The sequence below is a fragment of the Crocuta crocuta genome, unplaced genomic scaffold (assembly GCF_008692635.1).
Source record: "Crocuta crocuta isolate KB4526 unplaced genomic scaffold, BGI_CrCroc_1.0 scaffold218, whole genome shotgun sequence".
Taxonomy (NCBI): domain Eukaryota; kingdom Metazoa; phylum Chordata; class Mammalia; order Carnivora; family Hyaenidae; genus Crocuta; species Crocuta crocuta.
This window is the reverse complement of record NW_027533170.1, coordinates 7,359,555-7,376,183: the sequence shown is the minus strand read 5'-3', so window position 1 is coordinate 7,376,183 and position 16,629 is coordinate 7,359,555. Positions and strand designations below refer to the sequence as shown.

General features: G+C 57.6%; 1 protein-coding gene across 1 annotated transcript in view; it reads left to right on the top strand.

Moving 5' to 3' along the window:
- COL23A1 (collagen type XXIII alpha 1 chain) overlaps positions 1–16,629 on the top strand; it is a 311,043-nt gene that overhangs the window by 284,372 nt on the left and 10,042 nt on the right. Inside the window, exons 5-15 of the mRNA XM_077746329.1 lie at positions 4,096–4,122; positions 5,151–5,177; positions 6,229–6,255; positions 10,618–10,734; positions 11,466–11,501; positions 11,866–11,892; positions 12,354–12,380; positions 13,189–13,242; positions 13,761–13,823; positions 14,253–14,297; positions 15,983–16,060. Coding sequence (XP_077602455.1) covers positions 4,096–4,122; positions 5,151–5,177; positions 6,229–6,255; positions 10,618–10,734; positions 11,466–11,501; positions 11,866–11,892; positions 12,354–12,380; positions 13,189–13,242; positions 13,761–13,823; positions 14,253–14,297; positions 15,983–16,060 — 528 coding nt within the window. The remainder of the gene's footprint in view (positions 1–4,095; positions 4,123–5,150; positions 5,178–6,228; positions 6,256–10,617; positions 10,735–11,465; positions 11,502–11,865; positions 11,893–12,353; positions 12,381–13,188; positions 13,243–13,760; positions 13,824–14,252; positions 14,298–15,982; positions 16,061–16,629) is intronic.

The window sequence follows — 16,629 nt, the reverse complement described above, 5'->3', positions numbered from 1 at the left end:
CTGTTTCAGCCAGTGGCTCAGCTTCTACAGCTGCAGGATGGAGCTCTGGTGCCTGCTCGCCGGGGCGGCAGTGAGGACAGACTCCACAGAGGGTATGATGGGACTCAATGGGGCCCGTACTGAGGACCCTCAGAGCATTCCTAGACTCGCCCTGGAGAGTGTCTGCTCTGTGGCCCCACAGGGCGGGGTGCCTGCCTCCCCTGGACCAGCCCTGCACTGTGTCCCAGTCCTTGTCAGGGGCACCTTGGACTCCTCCTGCTGTCGCCGGTGAGTTGGCCCTGAGCCCCACTGTGTCCCCCCTCCCAGCCCACGAAGAGGAAAGAGGTTAACTTATCTCTAACTACACCTTTGTCTCTTTTTAATTTCGGTCTGCATTATGGATTGTTTAAATGCTTATTTATTTATTTATTTATTTATTGAGAGAGAGAAAAAAGAGAGAGAGCATGAGTGGGGGAAAGGGCAGAGAATCCCAAGCAGGCTCTGCACTGACACGGTGCTCGATCCCACAAACCGCAAGATCATGCCCTGAGCCGAAATCAGGAGTCGGATGCTCAACTGACTGAGCCGCCTGGGCACCCCTGCGTTATTTACTTTTTAATCCCTGCAGATCGATGGAGGGGCGCTGTGTTTGGGCTCAGTTGAACAGGGCATGCACAAGGCCTGGGCACAGAGCCTGTGATGGCAGCCACACTGGCCAAGCTGGCGGGGGACCCGCGGGCAGGCGAGGTCCAGTGGGCAGCGGGAGGGAGCAGGAAGCTGGGAACAGAGGCACGCCAGGGCAGGCAGATTGGGGACAGCAGCCAGGAATCCAGGCGAGCCCCTGCGGGCAGCTTGAGCACCCAGAGGACATAGAACCGGAAAGCCACCCTGGGCTCGGGCCCGACCCTGGCTGCCTGGCCTTGGGCAAGGTCTTTCCCTCACTGGGCCTCAGTTTCTCCCTCTGTAAGACAGGGATGATAACGCCTGCCTTATGGGCTTGCTGTGGTGATACAGGCTGAGTAGGGGGGCCACCAAGAGCCCCCAGAAGAGACCCAGGGTGGGACAGGTCCCTGCGTGTGCTGTGGCAGCAGAAGGGGCTGGGTGAGGCCTAGCACGGCCTGAGCATGGGGTGGGGAGAGGAGATGCAGGGCCCAATTTGAGCGGACTAAGGAGAGGAGGCCTTGGGCATGGGACCCAGGGGTCAGGACAGCCAGGGGCCAGCAGGAGATGACAGCTGGGGCAGTTCCTGGTGAGCCTCAATGACTAGGGTTGGGGCTGACCACCTGACTGGGAGCCCCCAGAGCCTGGACCCCCAAGACTTTGGAACGGCCCCACTGCCCATCTCCTGGGATTCCGTCTACCCCTAAGACATTGCCCCGAAGTCCAGAACCTCAGCCGACCTCGAGGCTGGGGGCCAGAAGCACTTAAGAGAGAAATTTTCAGAATTGCCCTGGTTATGGGGCGCCTGGGTAGCTCAGTTGCTTAAGCATCCAGCTTTGGCTCAGGTCATGATCTCAAGGTTCATGAGTTCAGGTCCCGCGTCAGGCTCTGTGCTGACAACTCAGATCCTGGAGCCTGCTTTGGATTCTGTGTCTCCCTCTCTCTCTGCCCCTCCTCTGCTTGCACTCTGTCTCTTTCTCACTCAAAAATAAACTTTTTTTTTTAATTTTTTTAAGGAATTGCCCTTGTGTCCTGCCTGGTGTGAGCCCCTTCGAGGAATAGCCCATCTTACGGCATCTGGGGACTTGGCAATTGGCCGTCTAGGCTCAGGGAGGCCTGCAGGCTGAGCCAGGGAGACTGACTCTTTGCCGCTGGCCCCTGTGGGCCGAGCTGCCAGCTCCCAGGCTGTGTCCAAACCCGAGGAAGGAGAGACTGGCTTCTCAGAGCCAGAGAGTGTCTCCCAAATGGAGGAGCCAGGAAGGGTGCTGGAAGCAGAGGGAACAGCCTCTGCAAAGGCACAAAGATGGGAAAGACGCAGAGAGCTCAGGGAGACCAGGGCCACAGGGCATCCAAAAGGCAGAGGCTGGCCCTGGCCGTGAGGCCTCCAGTGCTAGGCCGGGGAGGGCAGCCTCAGCAGTGACGGGGACAAAGGCACTGGAGAGAGACCAGGATGGGAGCTTGAGGCTGAGGCTGAGCTTCCCCTGGGCCATTGCCTCTGTGCACAGCACCTCCCTACGCTTGTCCAGTACCCCGCAGAGCCAACAGGCTCGTGCCCTGCTCATAACTGGCAAAATGCTCTGCGTGTCCTGCCCCCTACCTTTCCACCTTACACAGGATGCGTTTTCACACACTTTATCCTTCTGGCTACCTTTCCTTGGTTTGATTCAACTCACATTTCCAGGCCCGTGCTCTCTGCCGGGCCTCATCCGAGCACTCAGAGACACATGGGATCAGCCCCCCTTCCTGATCTACTGGAAGACTTGTGTAGACCACATAGTAACAGTGTGCAGTGTCATGTGCAATGGCTAGAAAATGTGCTGGAGGAGGGAGGCGGGAGGGGGAGCGCCTGGGTGGCTCAGTCGGTTAAGTGTCTGGCTTTGGCTCAGGTCATGATCTCATAGTCCGTGAGCTAGAGCCCCTCATCAGGCTCTGTGCTGACAGCTCAGAGCTTGGAACCTGCTTTGGATTCTGTGTCTCCCTCTCTGTCTGTCCCTCCCCTGCTCATACTCTGTGTCTCTTAAAACTAAATAAGCATTTTTAAAAATTAAGAAAGAAAGAAAGAAAATGTACCAGGTGCAGACACAAATGGCCTGATTCTGGAAAGTGGGGGAGCCTGGAGGGCCTCGTGGAAGAGGAGGTGACTGAGCTAAAGGTGACACAAAGGTGTGCCAGGCAGGCAGGCAATGTGTACAAAGACTCTGGGGTGGAGCTGCCTAGAGCATCGGCTGGGGTCAAGGGTGAAATGTCTGTGAGGATGAGGTGGCAGTGGCAGGGAGGGGGGGTGACAGGGACTGGGTGGACCTGGTTTGTGGCACTGCCCTTGTATTCTTTTACACTCCCACATGGTGGTGGAGCTCAGCGGGGCTTTCTGAGAGGGCAGTGGGTCCCCAGGTGGAGGGCGCCCGTGGGGGGCGCTGTGCAGCGCTTACTGACCCTCTGCAGCCTCTGGGATGTCCCAGCCCTTGGGACCTAACCTTGTGGCTTCTCTTGGCCTTGACTTTTGCCTACAAAGGCCACAGCAGTGCAGGGAACTGAAAGAACTTTCAGGACCCTTCCAGTCATGTCTTAGCCTGTTCAGGCTGCTGTAACAAAGCGCCTCGGACTGGGTGGCTTAGAAGTGACAGAAATCTTCTCTCACAATCCTGGAGGCTGGAAGTCTGCGATCAGTGCGCTGGCGTGGTCAGGTTCTGGTGGGGGCCCTCTTCCAGGCTGCAGGCTGCCATCTCCTTGCTGTGTCCCCACGTGGTGGACGAGGACCCAGGCAGCATCTGGAGCCTCTTTTATAAAGACTCATATCCCATTTGTGAGGCTCCGCCCCTTATGACCTCATCACCTCCCAAAAGACCCCTCCTAACGCCATCACACTGGGGGTTATGTTTCAACACATGAATTCGGGGGGGGGGGGGGCATATTCAGTCCCTTCCAAGTTCCATGTGACAGAACTCAGGTCACACTGGCTCAAATTAAAAACCACTGACAAATGGAAGTGTGCAGGGGTGGGTGGTTTCAGCTTCAGACCCTTCACCTCGTTTTCCTCACTGTCTCTCAGCTCTGGCCTGCTCTCTGTTGGCTCTTTCTCAAGCCACGTGGTACCCTCAGGAGCTCCAGCCTTAGCCCCACGAGGAGAAAAGACCCTCTTTCCCCTAAAGTGCCACCATTCAAAGCCCCAGACACATTCATCCCTGATCCAAACCCCCTGGTCGAGGGAACGCGACCACACGCCCACGCCCCATATGAGTGGATGCGGGTGGTTCTGGAGGAGAAGTGGGGCTCTCTTGTCAGAGGAGGGGATTCTGGGCACCAGATGCCCCCATCCCAGGTCCGTGTGTAAGGTCCTCAGACCCATGGGCTCATGTCAGGTTTGGTCCTCGAGACTCAGTAGTGCCTCTGGCTCATAAAACACACAGGACATGCCTTTCCAGTGTGTAACCTCTGCTCTCTGTCTCTCGTTTCCAGGGGCCCCTGGGTCTGGATGGCAAGCCTGTAAGTGATGACAGGGCAGTTCTAGGTGGTCCTGGGACCGGGCCACTGTGGGGCTGAGAGTGAAGGGGTGCCAGAGGGAAGGCGCCACTGGGAACCTGACTCGGCAAGGAGAGAAGCCATTGGGGCAGCAGACTTATGTTCAAATCTAGCTCCACTACCTGTGCAGCCTCAGGGAGGCCTCTTCACCTCCCAAGCCCAAGGCTCTGTCAAATGGGCCCATTCGCCCTCCCCACATTAACCATCCCACATACTGGCACCATCTCTGACATCTAGTCAGCCTTCAAAACACACAAGCCTCTCCTAGCAAGCCCAGGCACACAGCATCCCCCTACAGTCTCAGGGCTTCAGTGGTAAGCACTGGGCTAGTGCGTTCTCAGCATGTGGGCCAGGAGCCTGTGGTTCACAGGCATCTTCAGCAGAATAAATAAGCTACACAGGGTGAGGGTATAATTAAATAAATAAGTGGATGTGGATGGATAGTTAGGTGGGTGGGTGGGTGGATGGATGGATGGATGGATGGATGGTTGGGTGGGTGGAAGCAAGGAAGGAAGGAAGGAAGGAAGGAAGGAAGGAAGGAAGGAAGGAAGGAAGCTTGGATGGATGGATGGTTGGATGGATGGATGGATGGATGGATGGATGGTTGGATGGATGGAAGAACAGATGGATGGGTGAGTGGATGGCAAGAAGGAAGGATGATTGGATGGAAAGGCAGTCAGATGAGGTAATGAATCAATAATTGTGCATGAGAGATAGCACATGTGCCCCGACCTGAGCTGAGAGATACCAGTGACCCTCAAGTCCCCTGTCTCCCTCATGCAGAGGACTGCAGTGTGGGGCTTCCTTGGGGCCGACAAGCACAGCCCTCATTAAAAGCTGACAGTCAACTCGTGTGTTTACCCACTCAGCTGCCCACAGCTCTGCTCAGCTCCACAGGCCCTTCTGCCTTAGGGAAGCCTTAGGGAAGCCAGAAGGGGAGCCAGCCCAGTCCTCCTAGCTCATGCCTGTTCTTTCTCCACCTTTTTCTCCAGGGACTTCCAGGCCCCAAAGGGGAAAAGGTAAGTGATACCGGAGGCTGTCCAGATGCGGGTGTGATAAAGGATGCCAGAAACCTGTCTCCAAACCTCAGCTACAGAGTGTGGCCTTGTGCACATCACATCCTCTCCTAGAGCCTCAGTTTCCCCATCTGTAAAGTGAGGCTAATAGTACCTCCCTCCTAATGGTTACACAGCTTATGTTTAACAATCTAAGGTGCAAGGGGATTAAATTCTCCCAGCACCAGAGCATGACAAAGCTCAAAGCTCAGTCTGCCCAGAATGAGGAGTTTCCAAAGCAAGTAATCATGAAGAGGGAGGTGTCAACAGAGNGGGGTGAACAGTCCCTGTAGATGGACTTCTTTGGGAGGAGTGCACCCCCGCCCCAGGAAAACAGATGGCAGAGAGCTGCCCCTGTGATCTCTACAGCCCCGTGTGAGAAAGGCTTTCCTGGCATTTGGCACTAAATGTCACAGCAGACCCCTGGAGGGCTGGGACTTCCAAGTGTCTCAGAAGGGAGCACAAGAGAGGGGAGACCTGTGTGTCCCACGGTGGGGTCAGCCCAGGGAGGGACCAGAGCAGACCCAGGTGTGGCGGGATGCTTCTAGGGAATGGCTGGGCGAAGCTGGGCCACGTCCGCCCCAGCCCCCGGCCATAAGGGCGGCCGAGGCTCCAGTCCTCCATCAGAGCTGTGCAGGGCACAGGACCCGATGTTCAGAGCGTCAGGTTAGCATTGGGACTCCACCGCCGACTGCACGGCTTTGGATGCGTCGGCCTCAGTTTCTCCATCTGTAAGTGAAAGGAAGCCCCCAGAGCCGGGGCCAGGGGTGGGGGGGGGGGGGGGAGACCGCACCCCCTAGATGTGCTAGCTGTGTGACCTCGGGCGGGTGCCTTAGCCTCTCTGTGCCTCAGTTTCCTCGTGGGATACGGAGATAAAGATAGAGCCTGCCTGTTACGTTGGTTAGAACTCAGCAAGACCATGTGCGTAAAACACGGAGCACAGAGTAAATGCTCAGAACATCTGATAAAGTAATCACAGTAGCGCTGACCTGTCTTCCTGTTGTTTTGTTCTCAGGGTGCACCCGGAGACTTCGGCCCTCGGGTAAGAACGGAGCAAGACCCCCTTACCCACTTGTTTTGTTTTATAATGAGGCATATCTAGCATTTCTTCCAGATCCCTTATTCCTTATCACAGAAAGAGGGGCCCACGGTCTCTGCCCACAGTCTGTCCTTCTGTGTGGTGTCCCTTACGTGGCCACGGGCTGGAAGCCCCATCCCAGTCATACTTAGCACCATGGATGGGGGCAGGGGGGGACAGTGGGGTTAACACCGGCCCCAGACCGGAGACTAACCCTTTGTGGGTGGCTGGCACCCCAGAAAGTGGTTCTGCCACTTATCAACCTTGAGCGACTCAGTTTCCCCTCTGAGACTCCATTTCTCCACCTGTGGGGAGGGGGTGGTGGCGGACCCGACCCCAAGCCGCTGTGGCAAAGAGTCATTACAGACATGAAAGTCGGGTGCCCCGGACCCAGCACAGGGACAGTAGATCCCCTGGCCCTCAGGGCCCCTGGAGCCCAAGGAACTCAGAAGTGCTTCCTGCCGAACCTGGGGCCTCTTCAACGAAGTGAAGTGGAGACCCTGGGTGGGGTGGGTCCCAACAAAGCAGATCTCGGCAGCGGGTCACTTAAGTGGCCCTGAATGCATGCCCCCAACATTTCTACCCCAACTGGGGTGGAGACCTGACCGCCCAGAGAAAGGCAGTGGGGTGGTGGGTTCCCACTTGCTTTCTAGAAGGCTAGGGGGTGGAGGCTGTAGCCAGTGAGGGAGTCACCCCCAGGCAGCCTCTGCAAGCAGCAGGGATGGGCAGGGGAGGAGAGGTGGCAGCGTGGAAAGAGGAGGCATCTCAGCGCCACGTGTGGGCTGGGCCCCAATCCCTCCAGCCTCACGGCTCTGAGCCTGGCTTGTAGGGCCCGTGTCACAGGTGGTCGTGAGCATGAGCTGAGAGCAGCCAGGCTGAGACCCTAGCCTGTTCTGTGCTGAGCCTTTTTAGGGCAAGGGCGGGCCCCCGGAAAGCCAGCAAGCTGGCCCCAAAGTCAAAGAACGGGCACCCGTGTGTGGAGCTTGGCAGCTGCCGAGAAAAATCCTTTGGCCTGCTTGCTGGTGGGTGTGTGAAAGCTGGTCTTCTAAACGGGGATGCCCCCTCCCCAGTAGACTAGAGCTCCCCCCGGCCCAGAGGGTCATGGAAGAGAGATTCTTTCCGAAGCCCTCCCTTCGCCCTTCGTGGGTATCTTCTTGTCCCAATGCTGCAGCCACTTCTGAAACAGCCTCCACCCTTGAAACGACCATGTGCCACAGTCCCTCAGGACCCCCTGGGTTGGTGGGGGGAGGGGATCTCTCTCATTGCAGGCAGAGGCTGCCGGGCCTCTAGTCCACAGGTGCAAGGTGAAGGCACCCCATGGCCACAGCTGACGTGGCTGTTGGCTGGGCGCTCAGCTGGGGCAGGGCTTCTCCCAGCATGGCAATGGGCTTCCTAGAGGGACGTCCCCAAACTAGCATCCCCAGAGGCCAGTTAAGAGCTACATCTGGAATGGATGCAGTATCACTTCCACTGTATATTATCGGTTCCATCGGTCACGGGGCCCAGCCACAGTCAAGATGGGGAAAAGGGAACAGGCCCCGGCTCCTGATGGGGAGGGGGGTGGCCACTGCAAGGGGCCTGCGGGATGGGAACCAGCGGCCATCTTTGTGGAGAAGGTTGTGGGCCTCTCCCAGTCGCTCGGCTGGGCAAAGCGGCTTTGCCTCCAGAAACAGCCTCTTGTGAATCACCCTTCTGCCTTCCTGACCACACAACCCGTTTGCTGACCAGATGGTTTTCCCACGGCTCAATCCGGGCTTTATAAGTAGAGACCAACATGTGTACAGTCGCCGCATCTTCAAGGTAGCCTGGCCCAGTGGTGTGTCCATGCCTGCTGGTTTGTGTGTTTTCTTGACTCACCCCTGCGTTTCCAGGGTTAGACCTCAGCCATCCCGTCCCAGGACGCACACCAGGCGGCTGGCCACCCTCGTGCCCCAAGTATCTGAAGGGAAGAGCCTACAAACCTGTCCTGGGGCCTGCTCAAGGGTCTAAACCCATTTCCCACCCCCAACAAGTAGAGTCCAGACCAGTGGTGCCCATCATAGGGCCCCTGAGCTGTGAAAGGAACAATGGAGTGTCTTCAAATTCTTCCTGATACAGCAGAAAACGAAACAGGAATTATCCACCTCCATCACCACCCACGGCTGGGGGTGCTAACCACACCATCGGGTTTCTTTACATTGGACTGGAAGTATAGCCTCTTGGTCAGGCCCCTGGCAGTGTCAGACCTGAGTGGGGGACATTGAGAGCTTCGGTTAATGTTTTAATTGGGAAAACAAATGACCTGTGTCTCAGGTGCAGTTAACTGAAGAGGTGAGCTTTCCTGTCGTGGGGCCCATGGATTAAAAAGGTGTCCAAAACTCATCGCTTGCCTCAGTGGCCAGAGGAGCCTTTCCCAGCTCTGTAACCCGGGGTAAACGATAGCCCTCGCTGTTCCTGACCACTCCATCCGTGAAATGGGACAATAGCAGTGTCTCCACCAGGTGGTCACAAGGGTTGGGTGAGACACATTCTGGGAAGTCCTAGCTCGTCGGCACTGGGCACACAGCAAGGGCCACCTCTTCCAGAGGCTTCTTCATTTCTTGGTTATGGGGAGTTTGGGAGCTGCTCGCTGACACTGTGAGCCAAGCATGCCCCATTACTGTGCCCTGTGCCGGTGCTGGTGGGGACCACTGGGGTAGCAGGAATGCCAGGGGCATGGTGGTCCTCCCCCCTGGCAGGCGAGGCCGCGAGGTGAGGGCTCTGGCTGCCTGAGGTCTGACCCAGTACTAACACCGGGTCCTTGAGTCAGGGATAGGTATGCTGCATGACACAGACTGTGTGGCCCTTCATTGCTCGTTTTATTTAACTTCTGTCTTAAGTTTATTTATTTATTTTGAGAGAGAGAGAGAGAGACAGGGAGAGAGAGAGAATCCCAAGCAGATTCTCTGTCAGCGCAGAGCCCGACGCAGGGCTAGAACTTAGAGAGATCATGACCTGAGCAGAAACCAAGAATCAGACGCTTAACTGACTGAGCCACCCAGGTGCCTCTTTTTTTAACATTTTTTGGGGAATCATTATAGGTCAACAGTTAATTGTAAGAAATAATACCCCACAGGGGCACCTGGGTGGCTCAGTCAGTTGAAAGTCTCAGGTCATGATCTCAAGGTTTGTGAGTTTGAGTCCCACATCAGGCTCTGTGCTGATGGCTGACCAGAGCCTGGAGCCTGCTTCAGATTCTGTGTCTCTCTCTCTCTGTGTGTTCCTCCCCCACTCACACTCTGTCTCTCTCTCTCAAAAATAAACAAACATTTAAAAAAGAAAGAAAGAAAGAACACCCCACGTCCCCGTCCTCCACCTCCCCACCCCCAATGGCAATGTCTTCCCTGGCTCAAGCACAAGCTCACAACCAGGAAACAGATACAATCCACCTGCCTCGTTCGGATTTCACCCACCGTACTCACCTAGGGGTGTTTACGTCTGGGCAGTGCCATCACCCTTGCAGATTCGTGTAACCACCATACAGAGACCCCCTCGTGCTGCCCTTGCCCGACTACACTCCCCTCCCACCCCACCCCTACCCTAACCTCCGGCAACCATTAATCCATGCTCCACCTCTATGACATTTCCATGTCAAGATGTCGTGTAGATGCGGCAATACAGTAGGTAACCTTTCAAGATCAGCTTTGTCCCCTCAGCGCGATGCCCTCGAGAGGCATCCAAGCTACTGTACACGTCCGTACTTTGTCCCTTTGTATTTACTGCTGAGCGGTGTTCGTGATGTGGATGCGCGCCCATCGGTTAACCCTTCACCCACTGAAGCTACAACTGGGTGGTTTCTGGTTTGGGGCCATTATACAGAAAGCTGCTATGAACGCTCGAGGGCAGGTTTTGGGGTGAGCCCGAGTTCTCACTGCTCTGGCTGTGTGCCCGGAAGCACACCTCCATCACTTAATAAAGCAGGAGCTGACCAGCGGGGAGGGTCCCTCAGGAGGCGTGAGGCTCAGGAGGAGGAGGAAGGGGGCTACTGGGCCCCACGCGCCAGCTCCCACATCCAGCACATCTCTCTCAGCTACACGCCAGAGCTGGCCTCCAGGCACCAGGAGCTGGGAAGACGGCACATTCCTCGGAGTAGAAAGGGTCCTGTCAGCCTCTTATGCCAGAGTACAGTGCTGTCCCTCCATGTGGCCACCAAGAAGGGGCAAGAAGCCCACGGACAAAGCGCCTTGCTCTGAGCCCGCTGCGCGCTGGGGAAGGGAAGGCACGGCCTGTCTGTCTGCAGAGGCTTCTCTCTGCAGACTGGAGCCCCTTTCCTTCCCCTCCCGGTGAGCCAGGCCCCCTGTCTTCCAGGGAGACCAAGGGCAAGACGGAGCTGCTGGGCCTCCAGGGCCCCCCGGACTCCCTGGGGCCCGGGGCCCTCCTGGTGACACTGGGAAAGATGGCCCCAGGGGAGCACAGGGCCCAGCGGTAAGAGAGGGCAGGGAGGTGGAAATACCCTGGACCTAGTTCCGCACCTACCAAAACCCCAACCCCGGACCCAGAAACAACCCCAACCCTGGCCCTGTCCCTGGTCCAGACCAGACCCATGCCCAACCCTAACCCCTGCCCCAACCCAGACACTTACCCCACTGCTGCCTTATACCTACCACCATCTGAGACTGTGACCCCAAACTCATTCCCAAGTCCTGGTCCACCCCAGATAGAACCAGAGACCCTAAACCTGACCTCGGTTGTGATTTCAGTCCTAACCCTGACCCTGAGACCACATGTGGGCGCTTCCTCCAACAGCTTCTACCATGTCCTGTTCCTCCCTCTCTCCCTCCTCCAGTACTAACTAGTTAGGCTCAGCTGTCCCCTATAGTTCTTCCTGAACCCCGGACGCCAGACTTCATGTCCTCCCCCTTCCCCTAACACAGGGACACCAGCCTGTCCCCCTCCTCCACCAAATTGTCCCCTCTTAGGGCACCTACTCAGTTGGCTCATCCATGCCTACTCACGTTGGGCACGTAACTCCCCAAGCCTCAACATTCTCACCTGGGAAGTGGGAACAATGACACCCACTCTTCAGGGGTTTGGTCAAGATGACCTGAGAGACTACTTGGAGCCCCAGCCCAGGGCTCGGCAGGGTAGTGGGCTCAGTCCCTGCACTCCTCATTCCCTGCATCCCCTCCAGAGGCTCTCCTCTTCTGCCTTCTCAGGGTCCCAAAGGAGAGGCTGGACGAGACGGCGAGATGGTCAGTATCCAGGGCTTTTCAGAGGCCTGGGCTGGTAGGACCGTGGTTCCAGGCCTGGAAGCCCCTGTCCCGCTTACAGCCGCACTGGGGATGTGCGGGTGCAGGCACCCCTGCCCTCCGCCTTACCACCAGCAGTGGGCCAGGCCCCCAGCCCTGCGTCCCTGGGAGGGAGCCCACAGCCCACTGCGCTGCTTGAGATCTGGTGCAGAAGTGGCCCTAGACGTGGGTAGGGGTCAGGCCAAAGCAGGCAGCACAGCCCTGCCTCCTGCCATCTGGCACTGGTGTCGCCCTTTTAAAATGACCAGAAGGAGAAGCCCCCAGAAGCAACCTCCAATATCCCATTTAACATTTTCTCTTGTTCCAGGGCCTGAAGGGACCCCCAGGGCCCAAGGTGGGTGCTCCTCACTCCATGTCCCCTGCCCCAGGCTTGGGAGGGATGGGCTCCCTACCCCACTGCCCCCTCCCCATGATAACTATCCCTGCCCCCACCTCTGCCTTGAACAGCCCCTGCAGGGGTGGGAAGGTGAGCTGTGGTCTTCCCTGAAGGAAAAGGGCTTTCATTGCTTCCTCTCTCATATCAGAACCACCCTCTGAGGCTGGGGCATCACACCCCCCACTTGCAAGAGCAGTGGCTTGCCCAGGGTCATTCAGCTTGTGGGGGAGGAGGGACCCAATCAGAAGTGGAGTCCAGGACTGTCAGCCCCACCATCCGTGTGCACCTCTCTGTGGGGCCGGGGTCTCTGAGCTGTCCCCATTGAGGCCACTTTTTCCAGAGGAACAGGGGGCCTGGTGTCTGGGCCATGCTCTGAGGCCTCTGACCTCTCTCTTGCACCCCCTTGCCCCCCTCCTCAGGGTGAGCCCGGCATTCCTGGAAAGAAGGTGAGGGGGCCCCGGGTGGGGTATGTGAAAGTGGCCGGAGAGAAGGATGGGGCCTCCCAGTGGGGCAGGACCAGGGGGCAGGCCACAGGGAAGTCCCCCAGCAGACCCGAGTCCTCACTGTGGATGGCTGCTACGTCCTCTGTCTCTGAAGCCAAGATCTCATTCATTCATCCACTTAGTCCCTCATTCTTTCCTTTCCTCAAACACAGAAATTTGTTCTCAGTTCAGGGCTCTAGACAGTGGTTCTCAAAGTGCAGCCCCGGGACCAGCAGTATCCTCAGAGCTGGGGGCTTGTTAGACAAGAATATTTGGGGCCTGCCCCAGACCCACCACAGGAGATACTCAGCGTGGACCCCTGGGATATTGTGATTTTTTTTTAAGTTTTTTAATTTATGTTGAGAGAGAGATCGCAAGCAAGTGGGGGAAGGGTAGAGATAGAGAATCTCAAGTGGGCTCCACGCTGTCAGCGAGGAGCCTGATGAAGGGCTCATGCTCACACATTGAGATCATGACCGGATCCGAAGTCGGACGCTCAACCGACTGAGCCCCCCAGGCGCCTCATGACATTCGTTGACTAAAGGCACACATCCCCTCTCCTCCATCTGCCCATCCCGCTTCCCTGTGCACACACCTGCTGACACACGCTCTGGGCTGGCCCTGGGAGACCTGCCCCACCCCTGTCCTGACCCAGTGTGACCAGTGCCGGTGCCCACAGAGGACTGGTATGTGGGGAGCGCGGGGTGGGGGAGACGTCCAAAGCCGGTATGCCCAGGCCTGAGGGCTGCAGCCTCAGCCTCTCTCTCCACAGGGGGATGACGGGACACCAAGCCAGCCGGGGCTCCCTGGACCCCCAGGGCCCAAGGTAGGTACATGTGCCTCCCCCAGAAGGCCCCTTGCCTCCCCTCTGCCGGGCGAGGCCCCTCACTGGCACTTTCACAATGCAACGGCATGTGCCGACGCCCAGGGCAGGCCTGAGAGAGGCGACAGGGAGTCCCTGGGCCCCACTTGCCGCCAGGTGGGGCATCCCTTCCAGCCACTTGCGCCTCCTCACACCCTCAGGCCCTCCTAGTTCCCATCTCAGGTGGCCCCCGCCGTATCCTGGCCCCAAGCTAGGAACAGGGGATCCTCCTTGCTCTCCCAACCATAGAGATGGCCAGTCGGCCTCCAGAATGTCTCTTGAGCCCCTGAGCTGCCCCAACTACGCTCCACAACCCAGACCAGAGAAGGTGGCCGTGGTCCAGAGTCCCAAGGGCTGGGGAGAGTCCTGAGACCCATCTCCCCTCAATCCCAGGGGGGTGGCGGGCTCAGGCACGTTCCCAGGAGCCCCTGAAAGCCAGTCCCCCACCGGCGCTCACTCACCATGAAATGTCTCTACTGCAGGGCGAGCCAGGGAGCGTGGGGCCTCCAGGAGAAAACGGTGTGGACGGCGCCCCAGGGCCAAAGGTGCCTTACTGTGCGCGGCTCAGATCTGTGCCCCCATCCTGGGGTGACACGGCTTCACCTCCAATTTGCCCTTTTCAGTGGGATGTCCTGGGAGGGCTTGGGCACTGGTGTCTCATAACACGGGCTATCAGAGGCCACCCTGGGGCTTGGGGGGCCCGTGGGTCTGTGTGAGTGACAAGGCCTCCACTGAGCTCAGATTCGTGGCTAAGTCATCTTGTAACCCTCCCTCAGTGGCCCAGGTCTCCGCACCGTGGGGCCAGAGGAGGGTCCCACAGGCCTTCCTTCCATGAGCCTTGTTCCTGGGGTGCCAGTCACAAAAATTAGTCCTGTAGGGCCCCAGCATGTGAGCCCTGCGCTTTTTGGTGAAGAGGAGACCGGAGGGGGGCGGAGCAGCCATGCATAGATGGCTGCAAACTCCTGTCTCCACAGGGAGAGCCCGGCCAGCAAGGCACGGATGGAGCCCCAGGGATGCGGGTAAGCAGTCTCCCCTCTGGCCACGCTGAGGAGACCCAGGAACCCAGTGTGTTAAGAAGCCCCTGTCCCCCCAGACAACCCCAGAGGAGCTCCAGGAAATGGGAGTCTTTTTTTTTTCTTAATGATAATTCATTAGCCTTTTTAAAAATTTTTTTAAAGTTTATTATGTTGAGAAAAACAGAGAGAGTGGAGGAGGGGCAGAGAGAGGGGGAGAGAGAGAATCCCAAGCAGGCTCCGTGCAGAGCCTGATGCCAGTCTCGAACTCATGAACCGCGAGATCATGGCCTGAGCCGAAACCGAGTCCGGCGCTTAACCTAGCCACCCAGGTGCCCCTAATGAGCTCAAACATGGACGTGTGGGAAAACAAGTCCTCCCCATGTGAGTGTCTGTCCTCCTTGGGTCTTGTCGTCTCATAGTCAAGCATAGACCTTACCCTGCGGGGTGCATAGCCCCACACTGAGGCTCAGGCTTAAGATTCATCCGTATCTCCAAAACCATAGCCTCCCGGGCTGGTCTCAGGTCTTTTGTGACCAGCCCGCACCAACCCACCCGACATCCAGGGCCCTGCTCTCTGCTCTGTGGCCACGGGCAATCACGTGCCCTCATGCTCCTGGAGGCTGCTTTTCTCCTCCACAAATACAAGACTAAGCCCGCAGCCTGGTCATGCAGGTGGCCGGATTAGGCGCTGCGCACGGGATTCTGTGTGAACCGTACAGGCCATGACCGAGGATGCAGCTGGCAAAGGAGGCCCTGCCCTGGGCGTCTCCGCCCTCTGCAGGGGGCTGGCCCCGGGCCTGACCGTCGTGCTGCCGGCACAGAGCAGCCTGGGACGGAGGGAGGTTCAGAGACTTAGGGCAGGACCCGCAGCAGGGCACGCGCCTGTGTGGACGGGTGGGCGTAAACGCGTGCTTTCGCGGACGGTCGAATGAACGCACGAGCACGTAGACCTTGGCGTCCGCGTGCTGGTTACTCGTGCCTGGCGCGCGCAGCCTCTGTCCGAGGCCTGGAAACGGAGGCCCAGGGGTGAGATCAAGTTGCGACGTTTCGTATCGGTCGACACAGTATCTGGGGGTTGGGGAGTGTGTTTGTGGATGCTCGTTTGTTTGCCAGCGTTTAAAAATCGGAGCAACCTGGGGCGCCTGGGTGGCTCAGTCGGCTGAGCGTCAGACGTGATCTCGGCGCAGGCTGTGGTCTCCCGGTTTGTGAGATGGAACCGCGATGGGCTCTGTGCTGATAGCAGGGAGCCTTCTTGGGATTCTCTCTCTCCCTGCTCCTTCCCTGCTCATTCTCTCTCGGTTTCTCTCAAAATAAATTAACATTTTTAAAAATCTGAAGAACGTCGCATCAAAATGAGACTTTGTTTTCCCTGGAGAACTCCAAGATAAGGCCTCAGTGGACTTCTACTCGCATGTGAATTGCAGCCGGGCCAGGCAAGGACATGTTCATCCGTGGCTCCAGAGGCCCCTTCCCTCCCGACGCCCACTGCCTGACCCCTGCAGAGTTTTCTCAGTGAACAGGGTGCCCGTGGCCAAGTAGATTCTGGAGGATGGGCTCGCCGGGGTGCCTCCGGATTACAGCTCAAGTTACACTGACCTTCGTGCCAGCCAGCTTCCCAGCTTCTCTGGATGACACACAGACGTGGAAACCACCGCCCTTCCCTGAAATCCTTACTCTTCCTGCCTCAGGGTCCCCCGGGCCTCAAGGGTGAGCAAGGAGACACAGTGGTGATTGACTACGATGGCAGGATCTTGGATGCCCTGAAGGTAGGTCCTGGCAGGGCCAGGGTACATCCCTGTCGTTCATTTCCTCAGGGGGCGACCACATGCTTTTCACATGGATCCGACACTTTTTTTTAATGTTTATTTATTTATCTGTTGAGACAGAGAGAGGGGGAGCACAAGCGAGGAAGGGCAGAGAGAGAGAGAATCCCAAGCAGGCTCCTGGCTATCAGCGCAGAGCCCAATGCAGGGCTCGATGTCACACACCGTGAGATCATGACCCTAAGCAGAAACTAAGAGTCGAATGCTTAACCGACTGAGTCCCCGGGCACCCCAGTCCTGCACTCCTTTACACAAGAAACCAAGGGCAGTTTAGCACTAAGACCTCCAGCCCCACCAGGTGCACCTGATAAGGAAATCAGTGCTGTCCTGAGACCCACCCGATGCTAAGAGCTGCTGTGAACATGGCTTATGTGGTCCCGAGTTCGCCAGCAGCCAAAGCAAAAAGGGAGTCTCCCTGCTCAGGAGCAGGAAGTAGAGCATTTCCTGATGTCCTGGAGGGCTAGGTCTTCCAAGAGACGACAGTGGCAGGCCTGCTGCAGGGAGCCTCAGGA